General features: G+C 34.3%; 1 protein-coding gene across 1 annotated transcript; it reads left to right on the plus strand.

Moving 5' to 3' along the window:
• Positions 1-2,356: 2,356 nt before the first annotated feature.
• ANXA1 (annexin A1) lies at positions 2,357-20,983 on the plus strand. Its single transcript, XM_054501942.2, has 13 exons — positions 2,357-2,582; positions 9,093-9,172; positions 9,266-9,374; positions 9,904-9,998; positions 10,829-10,942; positions 11,363-11,453; positions 13,395-13,474; positions 14,089-14,145; positions 15,729-15,822; positions 16,707-16,802; positions 18,111-18,169; positions 19,621-19,743; positions 20,642-20,983. The coding sequence occupies exons 2-13, from the start codon at positions 9,107-9,109 to the stop codon at positions 20,696-20,698; spliced, it is 1,041 nt and encodes a 346-aa protein (XP_054357917.1). The 5' UTR covers positions 2,357-2,582; positions 9,093-9,106; the 3' UTR covers positions 20,699-20,983.
• Positions 20,984-21,258: the final 275 nt, after the last annotated feature.

Raw genomic sequence — 21,258 nt, forward strand, 5'->3', positions numbered from 1 at the left:
CTTGATCATTCAGAATATACTCTTTCTTCCATATAACAAGTAATGCTTAGATAGAGTTAAATGTAAAGGATGAGGGGACAGCTTACTAAGATCAGATATTTTGCAAGAATCTTATGCATAATGAGATGTATGTGAGAGACTCCATACTTCCTCTCCTTGTGTTGTTTCGTTTCCTCTTCACTATCAGATTCTAAACCAAATGAGTGAAAATAAACATGCTGTGAAAAACGTAACATATTGATTTTAACTGTCTTTTTTCTTTCCTTCTCTTTCTTTATTTTCTCTGTTTCTAAAGTAAGTGGAGCCGATGAATCATCATCTTCTAGAAACAGCAAGAGTGGTGAGTCATTTCTCTGGAGTATGTGGCGTTTCACCCACAGAAAGCATTTAACCCATGATTATCCCCTCACTGTTAATGATAACATATTTTACTTGTTCTTTTATTTCCATAAATCTACTCGACATGATTATTGTGCGGAGAAAAGGATTCTGACAGATTATTCACAGCAATATACCTACATGATTAGTAGCTTTCTTTTTGTGTTATGTTTGGGAGTTTCACTTGCCTTTAGTGTTACAGCTGGAAGTTAATTTTGGAAAAACATTCTTTTCACTTTTTTTTCTTAATTCTGCTACAATTATCATATTTATTGTTGATATTTTAGGTTTGCCTATGTATTACAAATCCAAACATATAAAATAATTCCATTCAGTTTATGGCACTGGTAATAGCAGCAACAAAACAAAATGGGACTATACATGTTTTCTAGGTTGTTATATTTTATAAAAAGTAAGTGGACTTTTTCCTTCATTTCACAAGAGCAACACTGTGCAGGAATGTTCCAGTAGTTCCATTACCAGAGTTAGGAATATAAATGCAAATTAAAGAAAAAAAGAAAACCAGATTTTGTATAATCATCTTATTCCTTCTCACCTGATGACATAAATATGGTATTAGAAAGTTAGTCTGCATCTGTCAAGATCAATTTGCAATAATATCAATGAAATTAACTTGTTAGCAGATAACTAATTTTCAACTTACACATATGATAGTAAAAACATATATTGACGTTTTCTTAAATATTTAGATTAGATGATCGTCCTTCTTCAGGATATGTTGACTTCATTGATATTGGCATCGAGAACTTAGAATGTATTATAAAATACTGCCAATCTTTAGAAAGTATTTTCATTAACTTCCTAAACTTGATGTTTTTTACCTGAAATATCTATGCGGAAAAGAGGAAAAAGAACAAACCACTAAATGCAACATAAATTGAGCCATAATGCTGTGAGATTTTACACTTGTGCACTTTAATGGAAACATCATATAATACTTTGTAGGGTTTCAAGAAGAATGAAAATGAACCGCTATGGAAGTTACCAGAACCAATTTTCCTCCATCGGGTGGGAAATTTCTTATGGAATGTGTTCTGTAATAGTTGCTGCTCCATTAATCCTTTCATTTTATAGGTCTAGTTCCTTGTTTTGGTGTTCAACTAGTCTACAATGTCAAAGATCTATGTGTATCAAAATGTATATATAACTGATCTATATTACAGTTTATATATATAGTACTATGTAACTGACTCTATTTAAAAGAATTAATGTAGATAGGCCTTCTGATGTCAATGCTTTTATTGAATGTCATAATGATCAAATTTTTGGCATTACTTTTGTTCAAAATTTTGAGCCAATCTGGAGCTTTATTACTTCTATATTTCTTATTTATAACAACAAGCTATATCTAGGAACAAAAGTCTTTTATTTTTTAAGGCAAGAAAAATATAAATAGAAAATCATTAGGCACTGTGTAATGTTAAAATTTACAAATATATGTTATTTCTCCATTGTCACAAGAATTCTAGTGGGTAGACAACTTAGATAATGCTCCTATATACAAAAGTAAAAACAGCTAGGCATGGTGGCTCACACCTGTGATTCCAACTCTTAGGGAGACAGAGGCAGGAGGATAGCCTGAGCCCAGGAGTTTGAGACCTGCCTGGGCAATATAACGAGACCCCCATTCTCCACAAAAAGAGGGGGGAAAAGACAACAAAACAAAAGTAAAAACAGGTTCAGAAAAATTAAATATGTCCCTAAAGTCACAGAATAATAAGTGATGGAAGTGGAATTCAAATGTAAGATTTTGTTTTGTTTGTTTAGTTTTGAAGGTAACATACTTTTTAGTCTACAACCTATTTAAGTACAAAAGTGTGCCAATCACTGGTATTAGGATTGGGGCAGATGTATACTCTGAAAATAAAAGTGCAAAATAAATATCCCATCTGGAAATAAAAGTGCAAAATAAGAGGGGGGAAAATCAGTCCTTCCATTTCTTTTCCTTTGTAATGCCAGTTGAGTTGGTTTAGTGAGTAGTTTTGCAAGACTTGTTTCACTTTGTTTTTGGACGTAGCTGAGCCATGTACTTCAAACAGAAGGCAGCCAATTACTAACTTCTGGTTGCTAGGTGTGGCTTCCTTTAAAATCCTATAAAATCAGAAGCCCAAGTCTCCACTGCTACTTTGAAATCTTCAGAGAAGAATTTCTCTTTAGTTCTTTGCAAGAAGGTAGAGATAAAGGTAAGTCTTGATTTTCCTTTCAGTTAGTTTTGGTTGTTTTGAAAAGTTTTCTCATCACTATGTTAAATGTTACTGCTTCTACAGGATTTATGGTTAGTTGCATTTAACATGATAAGTCATTCATAAATCTTTCTGTAGAATTATATTGGATATTTATATTTTAGGAATCGCAAATTACAATATTTTTGTTCTACTTAGTTAACAAATACAAGTAAAAATATGATAAGTTTGCTTAATACTGACTCATTGTACTCTTGGTAAGTTACCATGAGAAAGAAGGGAAGAATGTGCTTTTCCTCTGGTAGCCTTAAAAGAATGTGTTTTTCCTTTCCTTCCCCTTGAAATATTTCTTCCCAAGAGCTGTGTGTGTTTTACAGAGAAATCGTGATGGGGGCTGCTTTTTGGGGGCAAGAACAAAAGTGATAGGAGTGGGCTGCAGGGAACTGTTTCAAAATAGTAGGACTTTCATAATTTATTTTCTTCTTTTGTAAGGAAAATAAGATAGATTCAGACCTCAAAGTGGTAATCATGCTCTTTGTAATAAACATTTAAAAATATATGTTATATTTGCTCATGCTATTTAAAATAAGAAGGTCCGCTTATTACTTGTTTCATTTAAAGAGGGTGTGACCACATTCCTTTTCTTGTAGGCTCTGTGTCATATACAGGCTTTTCAAGTGCTGGCTGGAAAACCTAAGAAGAAGGGAAATACTTTCTGGGTAGTGTCAGATACATTATCCTAGGGGAATGTCAGTGAGGCCCTCTAACAGCTATTCCACTTGATTGTTGCAGGAGCTAATGGCCATAAAACTCCTTAGAAAAGCACAAAGCAAAACTAAAGAAGAGTATTTACTAGTGATGGCTATATTTGTAAAAGTGAGATTACAAATCATGTATCTGGCTATTTTTTTCTTAAACATGTTCCTTCAAGGATTTTTCTGTTCGTTCATTTTAAATGTTTATTAAATGTTCTGATTTCTTATGTTCACTGCTAGCTAATTAACAAGGGTGGAATTTTTCTTGCCTTGGTTATATCTAAAAGATTGTATAAACTTTGAGAAAGCAATGTTGCCCACTTTCCACAGGAGTATTTTGGTAGCTGTAAGAGAATGCACATCGCAAATGACTCAAATGTGGTTAAATGTTGGTTTCATAATTCTGAAATGGCCTCTTCCCCAAAAGTGACATTAACGTCCTAGCTCCAGGCTCAACCACATCTGGCACATAGCCAACATTTAACAGATGTTGACAAAATAGTTAATAATAATATTATTAAGGAACTAGCCAGAGTTTCATGCTTATTAAATACTTTTTCAAACAGAAGGTCTGCAAAGGTTGATTTCTGAATATAACGTTAGCTCTCTCTAGACCTATTAATTTATGACATTTAAAATCAGAGGTAAACCAGTGGACCTATTATTTTTCAATGATAAACTATAAACAGTTTTTTGAAGTCAACTATTTCCTTTTCCTTTAAAATTGGACAGAATTTCATCAGGAAGCTCAGAACAATCCAATTTATATAATGCCTTCCTTCATTATGCTAATTTTCTTCATCTTCATCTACTTGAAGTAATATTTAAGATTGGCACTTCAGAGCTGTAAATGGATCTTAGATGATAATTACTTCAACATTCTTATTTTATAAATGAAGACCCTCTGGAGAAGCTAAATGCTTTTCTTGAGGTCAGATCGCCAGGTAATCAAGAACCAGTATACTTCAATTTGTATTTTTTATCCTATAGTTGTGGGTAGAAAATGTTTGTTAAATTAGTGTAGATATGTTTTTTAAAATATTAGCAATGATACATGATATTCATTCAATAATACTTATTAACATCCTAAATTCCAGGCATTTTGCTAGGGATTGGAAGTATATACATAATGAATATTATTATTTGTATGTTAGCATGGGCCTCATGGCCTGCTCCTGGGGAATACAAATAAGCCAATGGAAAGTGATAATACAGAATGGTGGGGCTGGTGTAGGGGTGAAGTCAGGATGCTTTGGGAGAGCATGGAAGGTCACCGAATTCAGTGCTGAGGAACTAATGAAGGGTTTCTGAAGAACGTGATGAGATCAATGCTGATGCCTCACTTAGAAGTAGCAATTAGTTAGGCAAAGGGAAGTGAATGTGGAGGAGGAACAAGCATTCCAGGCAAGAAGAACACCCTATCGAAAAGCCTGGAAGCAAAACATTAGTGAGGCTACCTTTCATAAATTGCTTTCTGTAAGTCATGCCATTGTGTAGTCTTAATTGCTTTCTCTCACCAGGGAAGGTGTGGGAAGGACTTGTGAAATATATATTCGAGGAAAAACTATGCACAAGGCAATGCATTTAAAAATAAACTCCCTAAGGCTGGGGTGAAACCTGCCACGGTCTGCGCAAGTTGACTGTTAATGAATTTGATTCTCAGGTGTGAGTGATTAAAAAGAACACTGATCATGTCATTTTCTTTTTGGTCACTAATTCCCTCCCTCCCTTCCTCCCTTCTCTTTCTTTTCTTTTCTTTTTCTTTCTTTCTTCCTGACAGTCTTGCTATGTCGCCCAGGATGGAGTATAGTGGTACGATCTCGGCTCACTGCAGCCTCCACCTCTTCCTAGGTTCAAGTGATTCTCCTGCCTCAGCCTTCTGAGTAGAGGGGACTACAGGTGCACACCACCATGCCTGGCTGATTTTTGTACTTTTGGTAGAGACGGGGTTTCGCCATGCTGGCCAGGCTGGTCTTGAACTCCTGGCCTCAAGTAATCTGCCCACCTTGGCCTCCTAAATTGCTGGGATTACAGGTGTGAGCCACCATGCTCAGCCAAAATATATAACACTTTGGAATCAAAAGGGATGGATTTATGTCTCCATTCTTGCCACTACTAGCAGGAAGACTGCTTGAAAATAACACTCAGTTTTCCCAGATAGAAACTGAGGATAATGATTAAAGGCTATTATTCCAAGCAAGGGTTAGTCATGGCTGTTACTATCATTGCAAAACTCTGATAGTTCTAGACTGTAACCAGGAAGATACAATCAACCACAAAACTCAGCTTCCTCTGTCACAAATTCTAGAGGTAGCCTTTCATGAGGCTGAGAGGTGGAAAAATGAAGGGGGTTCTCTCTTAGGACACATAAATATGCAAAAAAATTGCTACTCTTTAGAAAGCTATACATTCAAATCATAGATAAGCTGACATTGGTAGGCAGTGCATGTGCACAAAAAGACCATTAATTAGAAGAAATGTGAAATATTGTTAATTTACTTATATATTAGCCTATGTATAAATGGCCAATTTCACCTTCAATGAGCTCAGGCTAAGTACTGACATAAACTTAGTTTTAGAGCTTATTTTTGGTTAGTTGAAATCTGCATTGAGTTAGTTGAAATCTGTAAGTTGATAGAACAGGCTCTTTAAAATCTATTGCAAGCTTTATACGCTACAAACAAAAAGATAGAAAAAAGAAAACCTTTCATGAACTCATTGGCTTAGGCAGGTTTTCATGCAGAGTGTAGGTATTGAAGAGTCAGAATGGCTTAAGGATAGAATTTGGCCAATATATAAAAAAATATATATTTGATATTTGTTAGTTGTATTATAATTATTCAGAATTTCAGTTAATATGTGCAGTTGGCTTTGGGCCCTTAACCAGCTGTATGTGATAAAATCTGTTTCCTTTAGAGAAGTTTCTTATATCCTGCCTTGATGCTCCTGTCTTTAATCTTTGCTAAGAGCTAGTGGTGAATTTGGCTGAATTCAGATTCCGTTTTCCTCTAATTGATTTCTTGAAGAAAATTCTCTATTGGCTGCTTTTCTTTCCTAGATTATGCTTTTAGTCTATCCAAATACTTCAGGCTAGAATGTAGGAACTTAGAAGATACAAATCACAAAGCTATCTCCTTTAGGGATGCTCTCTCTTTCAAATAAGTGACTTAAACCACTTATTTTTGTTATCTTGTGTTATGTAATTAATATACCTTTTCCTAGGCTTTCTCTGGCTTTTTTTTTAAATGGACATTATTCAAGTATTTTTTAGAAGTAAAAAAAAAAAAAAAAGCTAGTGCAGTAAAGTTTTTATAAAGTTTATTTTGAAGTCGTCAGAGACACCTATAATATTAGACTGGACAATATCTTTAGTCTTTCTTTTGCTTTCTTTTGAAGTTTTTCTTTGCTAATTGAAAACGATGGAATTAATGAACATGTTTTTATAAGTGATGGAGTAGTACTTTGCCAAGTGATGAATTTTAACACTCATTTTGATGATTCTTCTTTATCGAAGGCTTGGATGAGATGATGAAAATGGAAATTTTGAGTGCCTGAAGCTGCTAGAATTGCTTTTAAAGTATTGGGTGTGCCAATTAAGAAGTTGGAATATGAAACTCCATGTGGCAACCGCAATTGCATCAGACTAGACTGTAATGGGAACTAAAACCTTGTGCAAAATTGCAGGTTGTTACTTTATCAGGAAACAATTTTAAATCTATCAATTAAATTTAGGAAAGAGGTTGCTTTAAATGAATGGAAAAAGTATTGGTTCTTCTCACAGATGACAGAATAGTAATAAAAGCAATCCCATGCGAATTAAGTGGGGATGATTTCTGCTTTGGATATTATTTTCTTCATGCATTCAGTGTTATTACTTGCAACTCCAGTTACTTTTTAGCAGGTGAAAATTGAGAGTTTGTCTGAACATGCTGTTGAGGAATCAGTTTATGGAATCAGTTTATGCCTCATGAGTCATTTATCTTCATATCAAGAATTTAAAACTGCCAAGATTATCCTCCCAACCTCTCTCACCAACATTCGTGAGAGTAGTCTCTAGAGGGTTGAAACAGAATGGTGTAGATAGACAGATCAGTGTAGACCTTGAGCAAGGCCTCTGAAAAACATCCCCAGACTAAAAGGATCTGTGATGGCATTTTGTGTGTGTGTGGCCAAAACAGAAAACATATTAATTTTCAATATACTTAAGATCTTAAAAACATATGTCTCATTAAATAAAAATATTGCCAAGTCATTATAGCAATTCAAGAAATTTCCTTTAAGATAGAGTTTGCCAAAAGAACATGCATGTTACAATTTCACCTCTAGGTTTTCTGTTACAACAAAAAAATCCGGTATAAAATAATCCTTTTCTGGGTTTCTTGTGTTGGGTGGAAAAATATGTAGGACTACTATTTAGACAGCTCAAATAGGAAGAAATGTGAAGATAGCAATTACTTCAATGCTAAGTAATTTTATATCAAGAAATATAAAAGGAAACTAAATTATTCAGGGAGAAATATCACCTGGATATCTTTTTACAAATAAAATTTTAAATCTGAATTCACTTGTACAGATTGGCGCACAAGTTATTTTACCTTATAAATATAATCATTGGCTGGGAGTGGTAGCTCACACCTGTAATTCCAGCACTTTGGGAGGCCGAGGCGGGCAGATCACCCGGGGTCATGAGTTCAAGATCAGCCTAGCCAACATGGTGAAAACCTGTCTCTACTGAAAATACAAAAATTAGCCAGGCGTGGTGGCTGGTGCCTGTAATCCCAGCTACTCAGGAGGCTGAGGCAGGAGAATTGCTTGAACCCAGTAGATGGAGGTTGCAGTGAGTCGAGATCACACCACTGCACTACAGCCTGGGCGACAGAGCAAGACTCCATCTCAAAAAAAAAAAAAAAAAAAGTAATCATTAAGCTTTTCATATAGCCATTACTTTTGTACAGGCTCTCATTAATTCCACATAGATGGTCTAATGGTCTACTAAATAGTGTTCTAATCCTCCATCTTGTCTATCTCTTAGCCATTCTCCATGATAAAGGATGAATGGTCTTTCGGAAACATAAATGAAACCATGCTGCTTTAAAAAAACAAACAAACAAAAAGAAACCCATTAATGTTTTCCCAAAGCTTTGTGGACACATTTAAACTTCTTGTTTCAGCTTCTGCCAACATTTCTTGCTCCAGCAAACTTTCTTCTGCTTCCCAAATATGACAAGCTTCTTCTTTAACTTTTCTGCCAGGTTAATCTTGACTCATTTCAAGAGAGGCTTGGGTCAGCCAGGGCCTACTCTAAGAAGTTTCTTTAGCCTTTATGTTTTCCTATGGAGAGCATACACTAGCTTTAAGTCCTGAGGGTACGTAAGATGATATTTCAATGTTTTTGTACTCTTAGTGCTTGGCATATTGTGGGTGGTCTATGATTTAGAACAATGTAGTGAACCACAAACTCCTCTCTTCAGCCTGTGTGCTTACTTGTAGTAGTTGTCTGATCTCTAAAGTTTAGAACTGAATATGCCAAGAAAGACAGTTTCAGAGAGGAGGGTATGGTTTCATTTTAAGTATAAAAGCTTCCTTTAAAAAAATTACATCTTACATTTTGTTATGCTCCTAAGTGTAATTAATCCTGGAAAGTAAGAGCAAGGCTACTCCCTAATGCTACCTCTTATGTATGTAAGAGGTGAGGAAGGAGAGGTTGTGTGTGGTGCATTTGTTTTGTAAAAGCATCTACCTGTTTTCTTTCCAGACACTTTTTCAAAAATGGCAATGGTATCAGAATTCCTCAAGCAGGCCTGGTTTATTGAAAATGAAGAGCAGGAATATGTTGTAAGTAGGGTGATAATAAAATTATGATTACAATATTGAAATAAAAACGAATATAAGTAAATGGCCATTAATTTATTTCTCTCTCATTCTTAGCAAACTGTGAAGTCATCCAAAGGTGGTCCCGGATCAGCGGTGAGCCCCTATCCTACCTTCAATCCATCCTCAGATGTCGCTGCCTTGCACAAGGCCATAATGGTTAAAGGTAACGCGTTTCCTCAAAACAGTTCCCTCCTGGACATTTCAGAACGGCTATTTGAATGACTGTCAAAAAACAGACATGTGCAATGGAAAGAATCTGTTTCATTTTGAAGATAAAAAAATTTCTTTGCCAAATGAAGATATAATTATTTACTTAACACTGAGGAAATTGTGTTCAAATCAGTGGAATCTCTACTGTTACAGCAGATATTACTGGCTCATTTCTAGCAGAAATTCCATGCTGAAATTAAAACCTCTGTTCACATATAGAGTTGCAACTAGGATCAAACACTGCAACACTGAGGGCCAGGAAAAGTTAATTGTCTCTTCCTTTCTCACTCAAATGAATGACATGTCATTCTCCCAGGTGCTTCCTTGATATGTAGTATAGCATCAATTTTCTAGGCTGATATATAATTTATATTTCTTAATTTGTTAAGAAGTTCTTTTGGAGCATCTCAATAATGAATTATTTTATGTCAATTGGTGATGAAGAAAATTGATGTTAAAGGCTGTTGGCCCTTTATTTCCAGGTGTGGATGAAGCAACCATCATTGACGTTCTAACTAAGCGAAACAATGCACAGCGTCAACAGATCAAAGCAGCATATCTCCAGGAAACAGGAAAGGTAAGTTAGAGTGGTAAATTTAGATATTTAATTTCAGCATATTTATACTTAACCATGGATTCGGAAGCACGGTTACCTAGTTCTTTAAGTTACTAACCCTGTTTTCTCATTACATCTATGATTGGGATTTCAGTGTTTATCCACTTTGTTGCAATTTAATCAATTTTATCAAATTTCCTATTTTTATACATTAGTCATCTTGGTGTATATTGTTTGCAGATGTGGTGCTCTGGGGACAAATTTTTAATTTGAACGTAAACATTGAGATTGCTGCTGTCAATAAAGAATATTGTCTGATTGAAATGTACTAATATTTAAACTGAGCTGTTTAATGCCTAAAGTTTATATATAATTCTACCTTAAAAATAAGCCTTATGTCTTTTATACGAAATGAGTAGTTTTCTAAAACAATGAAATTAGAAAACTGTGTAATTTCAATATCTGATTATACTGCTTATTATTTGAGAAGTACAAACCTCAAAGATTGGAAACATGAATATATTATTTTAAAAGTAATTTTACTTCTGTTTTCTGTTAGCACACAGTCCTCTGTGTTTTGATCTCTGTGATTTCTCCCCTGTATATAAGATTACTAACTCTGTGCTTTAAGATGTTATTGATGAATTCAGTAAATTTTATTCTAATCCCTCTAGAAGAGTAAGATAATGTTTCAAAATATTTGGTACACTTTGTATGTGAAGGGAAGAAGCTCTAAAAGATGGTTGGTTTTAGGGATGAGTTGTACGATGACCTAAAGTCAGGTAATACCACATTTTTTAACCGAGCATGTTACTTATTGGAAGCCCTGATTCTAATCTTTTTTTTTGTAGCCCCTGGATGAAACACTGAAGAAAGCCCTTACAGGTCACCTTGAGGAGGTTGTTTTAGCTCTGCTAAAAACTCCAGCGCAATTTGATGCTGATGAACTTCGTGCTGCCATGAAGGTAAATCGCCCAATTTAAGCAAACTCCTTTCCTCAAGAGGATGTATTGGGCAAGTCACTTATGCTTATGTTATTTTCAAAATCTAGTACAGTGCCTGTCAATCAGTGGGAGTTTGAAGAATAAATAAATTAATAACTCAGTGAAGGAATTAATATATACATGAAAACATAAATGTTGGCACTAACACCTTCCATGTCATGTCACTATACGAGTCATATATTTGCATTTTTATTTTTACCCAAAATATTGATGATAAACTTGTTTTGTTTTAGGGCAATGTAATAGAGCTTATTGTAATTATTTAATATTGTGGGTGAAATTTACTAAATGACAAACAAATTTTGGAACACCAAAAACTCATTGACCCTCTTGCATGAAGATTTTTTTCTACATTTATCCTTTTCTTCTCTTCAAATTTAGGGCCTTGGAACTGATGAAGATACTCTAATTGAGATTTTGGCATCAAGAACTAACAAAGAAATCAGAGACATTAACAGGGTCTACAGAGAGGGTAAGTTGTAACGTCCAACAGTCCAAATGCCTTAGTTGAAAAGGAAATCTAATATACTTTCTTAAAATTGAATGTGTATGTTAATTATGGCAGCTTTGGAATCTCTACATATCAAAATGTTTCTTTATTGTTTGGCACATGTCTATTAAATGGTGTTACCAGGCAACGCTTAAGTTGCTAGGTTGCTGACAAGGGAGATAGTGTCCCAATCCGCATCAAGATTGCGTTTTAATAGAAAATGTTCCTCTAGGATAAATGGCCACATACGATTATAATGGAAACCTCGATTCAGAGCACTGAATTTTTTAAAATTTCTGAAAAACACTTTTCTATTATTCTGGAATGCATTTTATAAAAATGTCCCAATGTCATTTATTTTGAAAAGAATATATAATAACAAAAAAATCTTCTAACAAAATGTTCTTCATTTGTCCTTGAAAAAGTAAAGAATTAGGTGCTTATAATTCTCTGTTGGAAACAACTTTATCGTTATGAACATAAGTGACTCACTCTTTATCAATTAAATTCACAGAGTAAAAGACTAATCTTAGCTTATTTTATCTCTCCAGTGAAGCATCTCATTTAAATGATGTGCTCAACACTGAAAAGAGGGTAATTGCAAGTCTCTTACCATTTTCCTACTCTCATTTCCCTGAGCTGCTGGCTTTTTGGCTTTTCCAACCCAATATATGGCATATAGAAGATCTTTCTGCTTGATTCTCATAACAAGCATGGAGAATACAATAGCTTTTGCGTATCGTTTTCAGAGGAATTTAATAAAAGAATTAAAATAATGAGGCTTTTAAACCTCATTTTCTGCAATTCTTATTTAATTACCCGTGTTTATGTTAGATCCATGTATCAGTGATAATAATAACGATTATTATTTTTGTTTGATAAAACATAGTTTATAAAAATAAGCGTTTACATATTTTTCATATGGCCAAGATATAGGCCAGTGATAGTTTATTACATTGCCCAGTTTCAAGTTGTTTTAGTCCGTTTGTGTTGCTGTAAAGAAATATCTGAGACCACGTAATGTAAAAAGAAAGGAAATACTGTACAAGAAGTATGGGACCAGCGTCTGCTTTTGATGAGGGCCTCATACTACTTCTACTCATGGCAGAAAGCAGACAGAAGCAGATGTGTGCAGAGAGGGAGAGAGAGAAAAGGAGGTGCCAGGCTCTTTTCAACAGCCAGTTCTTAAAGAATCTATGAATGAGAACTCACTCCAAGCCATTCATGAGGAATCTGCCCCCATTATCCAAACATCTCCCAACAGGCCCCGCATTCAACAATGGAGAATAAATTGCAACCTGAGACTTGGCAGGGCCAAACAAACAATATGAAAACCATAGCACTAGTCAATTATAAATTCAAAATAAATTATAAATAATTTTTAATAATTTATAATAAATTCAAAAAAAATTATAAATAATTTTTCGTATTACAGTATTATTTTACGTAGTTAAGCAGAAGTGTTTACACACACATAAATCATCAAACTGCATTACTTATAAGACATTTATAGTTTTTAAACTAAATAAATAATTTGCATTCAAGCAAGTACCTCATTTTGTTCTTTTAAACAATTATTTTACTCATTCTATTGCTTAAATTCTGCCATGTTGTATTTCAGAATTAATTACTAATGTATACCTATACAATTTATTCTTAACAAAAGCTTTATGACTGTGAGTTTTCAATCACAGTATTATCTAAATTGCTCCCATTGCTTCATATGAAATAAATTCAATGATCCAAACATTTACCTGCTTTAATTTTTCTCTTCTTATTTAAAAATGATAATATTTTGAAACATGTTCCATAGTTCGTTGAACACTGTGGCACTGTGAATTTTCAACCAACTTAGAGATGTCAGATATTCTTATTATTATTCATCACTGGTTTACTATAAAATCTATTTTTCTTTTTTCTCAGAACTGAAGAGAGATCTGGCCAAAGACATAACCTCAGACACATCTGGAGATTTTCGGAATGCTTTGCTTTCTCTTGCTAAGGTACAACTCAGATACTTTAGGAAATGCCTCTTGTTTTATAAAGGCTAATTTCTTAGTCCGTTTTGTGTTGCTATAAGGGAATATCTGAGGCTAGGTAATTTTTAAAGATCAAAAGGTTTATTTGGCTCAGGATTCTGCTGGCTAACAAATTCAAGATTGGGTATCTATGTCTGGTGAGAGCCTCAGGCTGCTTCCACTCCTGACAGAAGAGGAAAGGGAGCTGGTGTGTGCAGAGACCACATGGCAAGAAAGGAAGCCAGAGAGAGAATGGGGAGGTGCCAGCCTCGTTGACAACCAGCTCTCATGGTTCTCATGAGCAAGAACTCGTTCCCAGTGATGGCATTAATCTCTTCATGAGAGATCAGCCCCAGGACCCAAATACCTCCCTCTAGGCCCCAACTTTAACACTGGGGATCAAATCTCAACATGAGGTTTGGAGGGGAAAAACATCTAAAACCATCGCAAGTAAAATCTTGGATCTGAGCTCCTTCTAGAAATGAGTAATAGAATATCTTTTTCTCAAAAAATATTATTTATCTGAGTTTAAGAGAATTAAGTAAATCATACAATTACATGCTAGAAAAGAGCTTACAATAGAATGGGATTTCTTTCAGGGTGACCGATCTGAGGACTTTGGTGTGAATGAAGACTTGGCTGATTCAGATGCCAGGGTAAGGAAGTGCTTACACAGTACTGCTGCAGTTCATCTTCCTACCTTAGGTGGGGCTACCACATGATGCCCTGTGAAAGCAAATCTAAGATCTTCTGAGAGACCAATGGCTTCTTAATGTTCATTTCCTGAATGAGGCATGTCTTTCTGTAGCCCAAAAAAGAAAAAATGTGGTTTGTAAGTTTTCAGTATCTCTCATTATTTATAAAACCAGAGAGAACTGAAGAAGGACAAAACAAATTTGATTTGTCATTCCCAAGAATTGTTTGTTAAAAAAAACTCTGACCTTTCATTGTACTAGGTATAAGAAGGGGAAATGTAATTTTTTTATTATGTGCAATGGAAAGAGTAAGCATATTTAACATTATTTTTAACAGAGAACTTTGGAATGGTTTATAGATGTCAATTTATATTGTCAAAATATTACTGAAATGATATAGTAAGAGTATAGGAAAAATTATAGTAATATATGCTTTCTAACATATTGTTTTATACAGTTTCAGTGACATTGTTGGTTATTTATATGCCAAACCACTGGCAACATAAGAAAAATCATACCATTTTAAAGCCTGGAATTTCCATTTAAAACAAACAAACAACTAATATTTGCATTATGCCTTCTCATAGAACAGTATTCTCTAGAGACTTCATTACAGTGCTTCACTAAGGATAGAGATTTCTTTGTGCACCTCCATCCACTTCTGCTATACCAGTACATTATCATGCACGTAATAGGCACTCATGAACTTTTTGTTCAATAAATGCACACATATCAGATCAATTTGCTTGAAAAGTGCAAAATAATTTTTACATACATTGGAGGTTTTATCATTTTAATAGAAATTGTTCAAGCATATTAAGGAACAAGAGTTAGCATTTGAATAATTGCCCATAATAAAAAATTCTTATTTGCTTTTGACATTTCTGAATTTGCTTTCCATTTTAAGACTATCAGGGTTCTTAATATATATTTATGGAGGCTACATGGATTAGTGTGACCCAAGAGAATGATGGTAGTTAACATTTCAAAGTTAATAAAGACTGCTTGTGACAATAGGGCAGGGATTATATTTTCATATATAAAAGAAAAAAAATCTGTCATTTAGTAAGGTTGAAATATTTGCCTAAGATTATACGGCTTTGAAATTGCAGAGTCAGAATTTGAATCCAGAAATTCTAACATCAAAATGCAAGGTCCAGGTTATGGTTGAATTATTGATTTATAAGTAACATTTGCTGATAATTACTTTGAACAACACAGAGTAAAAAATCTTTTTAGAGATCCCCTTGGAGTTGTCTCACTATAGAGCATAATCTTAAAGCAATTTAGTTCAGCAAACATTTATTCTGCAAACATATATTCAGACTCTAGTGTTTACAAGGCACCTTGAGAGAAACTGTGGAAGATATTTGACAAACAAAATAAGGTCCCTATCTTTAAAGAACTTGCAGTCTTATTGTTGACTACTCTGATTGTATTGGGCACAAAGCGATTGCCTACATAATTTTTGACAAGGTCTAACATTATTGTGCAGATATCATTTCAGCAGATAGTAAAGTGTTTACTTTTGTGTTTCTTGACAGGCTTTGTATGAAGCAGGAGAAAGGAGAAAGGGGACAGATGTAAACGTGTTCAATACCATCCTTACCACCAGAAGCTATCCACAACTTCGCAGAGGTAACAATAAATTTTTTTTTCTGGAATCTGTTTATGGAAGGTGCAATTTTCTTTTTTGATGACAAATAAGAGAAAGTAAAAACAGAACCCTTTTTCAATATCTCTCCTGTATCAAACATATAGTGCTCCTGACCCATTGTTTTTATTTGTCAATTTGTCCAATTTTGTACAGCCACTACTTTATAATATTTAATACATTTTGTGACTTGGGCATGTGGAACATAATTTTGTTATTTTCACTGCTTTTACTGCCCTAAAAGATTTGGAATATGTGTGGGAAAAGACATGCATAACAGAATAAATGAAATTAGAATGAAGAAAAACAAAACAAAACAAAAAACCCTCAGAGCTAAATGAAGAAAGAAATATGTAGGTGCTTTGGAAAAACAACAACAAGACAAAACTCAGAAAAAGACCTGGCCTTTGAGTGCAAGATTTAGCTCTGGGCCTCTTGGAAGTGAAGACAATGGAAAAGTTATGATGATTACCAAAGTTCATCATCTTATAATAGTATACTGATTTCTACTGTTAAATGTAAGAGAAATTTAGTGCACAGGTCTTTATATAAGGGAAGATCCATTTGCTATGGCTCTTAGAACTGCTGTAGGAAGTGCTATAGTTGTCAATCACATGCCATTTCTAATAACTGTCAACATTTGCAAACATTTCCCCAAAATATACAGGAATACCAAAATGACCATGTGAGTTACATTCCTAGGAGAGGATGAAGTATTCATGTTATGATTAAGTGGGTATATTGCTTTAAAAGGTGTAGCCAAAGTTGTTATTCTAAAAAATTCTTTGAGTCAGTTGCCTTGATTTTGCTAAAGCTGTCTAAAGAAAAGGATGTTTTGTATGTATCTTAGTTTAAATTTAATATTCAGTGTTTCAGAAATACACCAAGTACAGTAAACATGACATGAACAAAGTTCTGGACCTGGAGTTGAAAGGTGACATTGAGAAATGCCTCACAGCTATAGGTATGTAGTCCAGCAGTTGAAAGAGTTTTCTAACTAGAAATTGTATTTTCAATGCTATCCTATACTTAACAACAACAACAGCAGCAACAAAACCAATAAAAGAAAACAAAAAAAAAATCAGAAGTAGTGCATCTGTTTCAACTTAAGCAACATAAAAGATTGGCGAAGTACTATAACCTTAATAACAATAGATATTATTCCCCTTTTCAAAAATATAGAGAGATAGACTGTACTTATTGAGCACCTACTTATATCAAACAATGTACCAGGCTGGGCACACCACAGAGGCAATTCAGAATGGTCATTGAGAGCATGGGATCTGGAATAAATGTAACATCTGGATAAATGTAACTTCAAGTCCTGGTCTACTGCTTGTTAATTGTACAATCTTGGGCAGGTCCAGGAGAGTCTGATTCAGTGGGTCTGAGTTGGCTTCTAAAAATCGGTACTTTTTAAAGATCTCCCAGACTATTCAGGCAACCATCAGAGTTGGGGAATCTATGTTCTCAAGCAGTGTTTCTCACACATGACTATGCACTTGAATCTCCTGGAAAGCTTGTTAAAATGCAGATTCTGATTCCCCAGGTCTGGGGTGGAGCTTAGATTCTGCTTTTCTAACAAGCTCCCCATTGATGCCAGTGCTGTTTGTCCATAGATCTCAACAAGATGAAGAACACTATGAACTGGCATGTGCTAGTATTATTTGGGTTCTGCTTTATATTTAAGCCCATCCTATCCCAGAGTGTTTTATTGATTGATTGATTGATTTTTACTTATTTGTTTCTGCAACTCTTATTTTAGACACAGAGATACATGTGCAGGTTTGTTCCATGGGTGTACTGCACTCAGGTAGTGAGCATAGTACCCAATAAGTAGTTTTTTGACCCATGCCCCCTCTCTCCCTGCCCTCTCTAGTAGTCTGCAGTGTCTGTTGTTCACAGGGTCTTCTTTTTAAATGTTCTTATAGTAACATAAATAAAGTGTTTATATAGCCCTGAACACCTAGTGGTTTCTCCATTCCCAAGGAGAATATATGCAGGATAGCGCTAACTACTGAAGTTGCTCTTGATTTGTATTTAAGGTAATAAAAAAATTGATCGCCAGGGGAAAGAATATTCAAAACCACCATCTAGAGAGTCACAAATACCTTCTCAGAAGTTAACTGCCCTATATTGGGAGATGAGAGGTGAAGAATGATGATGAGAGATAGAATACTGCTGGCAAAATTCTATATTTCCTGTTTCTTTCATATGCATATTTCATTTTTTTCATGGTAAACACATCAACTAAAATTTTCTTCTCTAACAGTGAAGTGTGCCACAAGCAAACCAGCTTTCTTTGCAGAGAAACTTCATCAAGCCATGAAAGTATGTACCATTCTACTTATATGTCCTGCTTAGAGGAAGAATTATTTGTAGAAAGAACAGAAAACCTCATATTGTTTGAAAATCACACATTTAATATCTTCCCATTAATGAGAATCATTGTTCTATTTGATGGAAGAGGTAATATACTACCTTCTTAGAATAAACTTCTGTTAGATTCGGTGCCTTTTTTTTACAGGTGAGATTGTGAAGTGAGCCTGTAAGTGATTTATGGCCCACTTGTGATTTGCTTAAAACCTGTGTCACCACGGGAAGGATGATATACTTTCTTTTTTAATGTGTAATTTTAGTTGCCTACTTCCTCTAAGGTTGTGAGTTTTATAATCTCCCACTTTATGAGTCTGATTTGTTGTTTTTATTATTCTGTCTTTCATGCCACCAATTAATAGTTGAAACTTTTGAAATGTCATGCTATGATTAAGGATGTAGAATGATGTACTTGAGATCAACTATGTCACTTTAACTTTACTCTCTGACATGCATGGTATTATACAAGGTACCTCTTCTATACTGACATTTTGAGCCCACAAATGAATAATTATGAAGTTATCTTCGTTTTTTTCCTTGCAGCTCCAAAATAAAGAGGTTTTCAGAGAGAGAGAAAGAGAGAAAGATCTAACTATTTGAATAATATGAAGGAGCATCTATGAAATGATAGACATGCTAGGTACTGCTCTGTAGTGGTTAGCATAGTTGCTGCCGCCTTTCTGCGATAGTCTAGTGTGATATTTCGTTGGGTAATGATGGATACCTGGTGCCATGGAAGAGAAAAGTGGGACATATATTCCAGACTTTGGAAATCCATGTAGCATTGCTGTCAGCTAAACTAAGACCTGAAGTTTAAATAGAAATGAGCCAGATGAGGGCAAGAGTGGAAGAGGTGGGGATAAAGCAAGGGTGGTCCAAGAGGAGGAAGTAACCCACACACAGGCTTGAAGGCAAAAGGTGACAGAACCTTCTCAAGACAGTAAGTATAGAGTGATGGTGCACAGTGGAAGAGACGGTAGAATTAGGCAGGATATTGTAAGCCTTGAAAAGAATTAGGCAGGATATCGTAAGCCCTGATTAGATTCTATCCTAAGAGCAACAGAAGATCACTGATGGTGTTTTAAATAGATAGACTAGATTATTAGATTTGCAGTTTAGAAGTTCCCTTTTTTTGTAATTATTGGACAGTGTAGAGACCGGATGATGAGAGATGAGTTAGGAAGTTGTGACAGCTCTCCATACTTACTGCTAATGTAGAGGATTATTTATTTTCATTTCATTACCATTCGTGTAAGGGGTGTGTGTGTGTGCGTGTGTGTGTGTATAGCTAGTTTCTCTATAGAAATTATATGGAAGAGTAAGAAGTCTTCACTTTAAAATTCATGTTCTTTAATGAGAGTATTTTCTGAATATAAGAGACACTCACCCTCATTTGTTTTGGCCAGGGTGTTGGAACTCGCCATAAGGCATTGATCAGAATTATGGTTTCCCGTTCTGAAATTGACATGAATGATATCAAAGCATTCTATCAGAAGATGTATGGTATCTCCCTTTGCCAAGCCATCCTGGTATGTTGTGATTCCTCTAATGCCATCCCAACAAATGAAAGTTCTTTTTGCAAGATCTTCAAAGAGAAGAGTTGACTTATTGTATCTATAAATTTAATATGTAAGATTAATTTAATATATTATGGTGTATACTTCATGAGTAAATTGAACTTTCACTGGTAAAATCTACTAGTGAGTTCTCTACTGAAATACTAGGTACATTTTTCAACTAAAGTCATAGAAACATTTAGTTTCCCATGCATAAATTCAGCAAGCAAAATATTCTAGTGTTCCCCCTAGGGTAGATAGACATTATGGTTTATTTTGCCATTAATATTGGTCAGAGGATTAGAAACTCCTTATTCAAAATATTTATCTTAATTTTATCACATGTAAAATGTTTAAAATTTATGTTCAAGTTGTCTCATAAGAATGTTAAAAAAATAAGACAAAGAACAGTCAAGGGTTTTGGACTTACTGAAAGGTAGATAACGATTTAAATTTAGTTAATTAGTCATATTGGATAACTAAAATCTACCCAGAAAACGTGAGAAAATTACAGGCACTATACGTTTCTCTTCTTCTGGTGAGTGAATCAGGTATTTCCTCACATAGGATATGAGATTATATTGTGTTATACTTATTTAATTCTGTGTGATATTTCATTCATAGAAAATAATGGCACTAATATAAAAGGTAATTAATTCAGAAAAGTTTGTAATCTCAGTCTTGAAGGCTAATGCTTTTTTATACGATGATAAAAAAATCAGTTATCTGTTGTACATATTGTTTAATTAAGTGAATGGTAATGTGTAATCTCATCTACAGCTAAGTCTAAAAATAATTCTTCTATAAGTAAAAAAAATTAGAGAATTATGGTTTCGAGTAACATTAAGTATACTTTTTTTTGAATCAACAGGATGAAACCAAAGGAGATTATGAAAAAATCCTGGTGGCTCTTTGTGGAGGAAACTAAACATTACCTTGATGGTCTCAAGCTATGATCAGAAGACTTTAATTATATATTTTCATCCTATAAGCTTAAATAGGAAAGTTTCTTCAACAGGATTACAGTGTAGCTACCTACATGCTGAAAAATATAGCCTTTAAATCATTTTTATATTATAACTCTGTATAATAGAGATAAGTTCATTTTTTAAAAATGTTTGCCCCAAACCATAAAACCCTATACAAGTTGTTCTAGTAACAATACATGAGAAAGATGTCTATGTAGCTGAAAATAAAATGACGTCACAAGACATTTGGTGTGTCATTGACTCTTCTATTTTGATTTTCTTTTATATGTAATTCAGTGATTTAATTTGACATTAAGGGATAGAAGCCTGAATTCTAGATTATAATTATTTAATGAAATAGAGTTCACATTCTGAATTGAAGAAAATACTTACAGCTTTTGAAAAGGGATACTACATTTTATCGTATGTGTACAGACTGTTGAGATTGTGTCTCTGTATAATAAATTTATTGCACTAGCATTATAACAATTTGATATATTCTATATTTCATTAACTAGTA

Source organism: Pongo pygmaeus, chromosome 13, assembly GCF_028885625.2.
Source record: "Pongo pygmaeus isolate AG05252 chromosome 13, NHGRI_mPonPyg2-v2.0_pri, whole genome shotgun sequence".
In the NCBI taxonomy this organism is placed as follows: domain Eukaryota; kingdom Metazoa; phylum Chordata; class Mammalia; order Primates; family Hominidae; genus Pongo; species Pongo pygmaeus.

Bases quoted from the DNA above. Each gene is read 5' to 3' on its own strand.
- ANXA1 (XM_054501942.2), top strand. From the start codon at position 9,107: ATGGCAATGGTATCAGAATTCCTCAAGCAGGCCTGGTTTATTGAAAAT. The intron at 15,823-16,706 runs GTAACAATAAAT...TTTAATATTCAG, and splicing joins CTATCCACAACTTCGCAGAG to TGTTTCAGAAATACACCAAG. The intron at 18,170-19,620 runs GTATGTACCATT...TGTTTTGGCCAG, and splicing joins AACTTCATCAAGCCATGAAA to GGTGTTGGAACTCGCCATAA.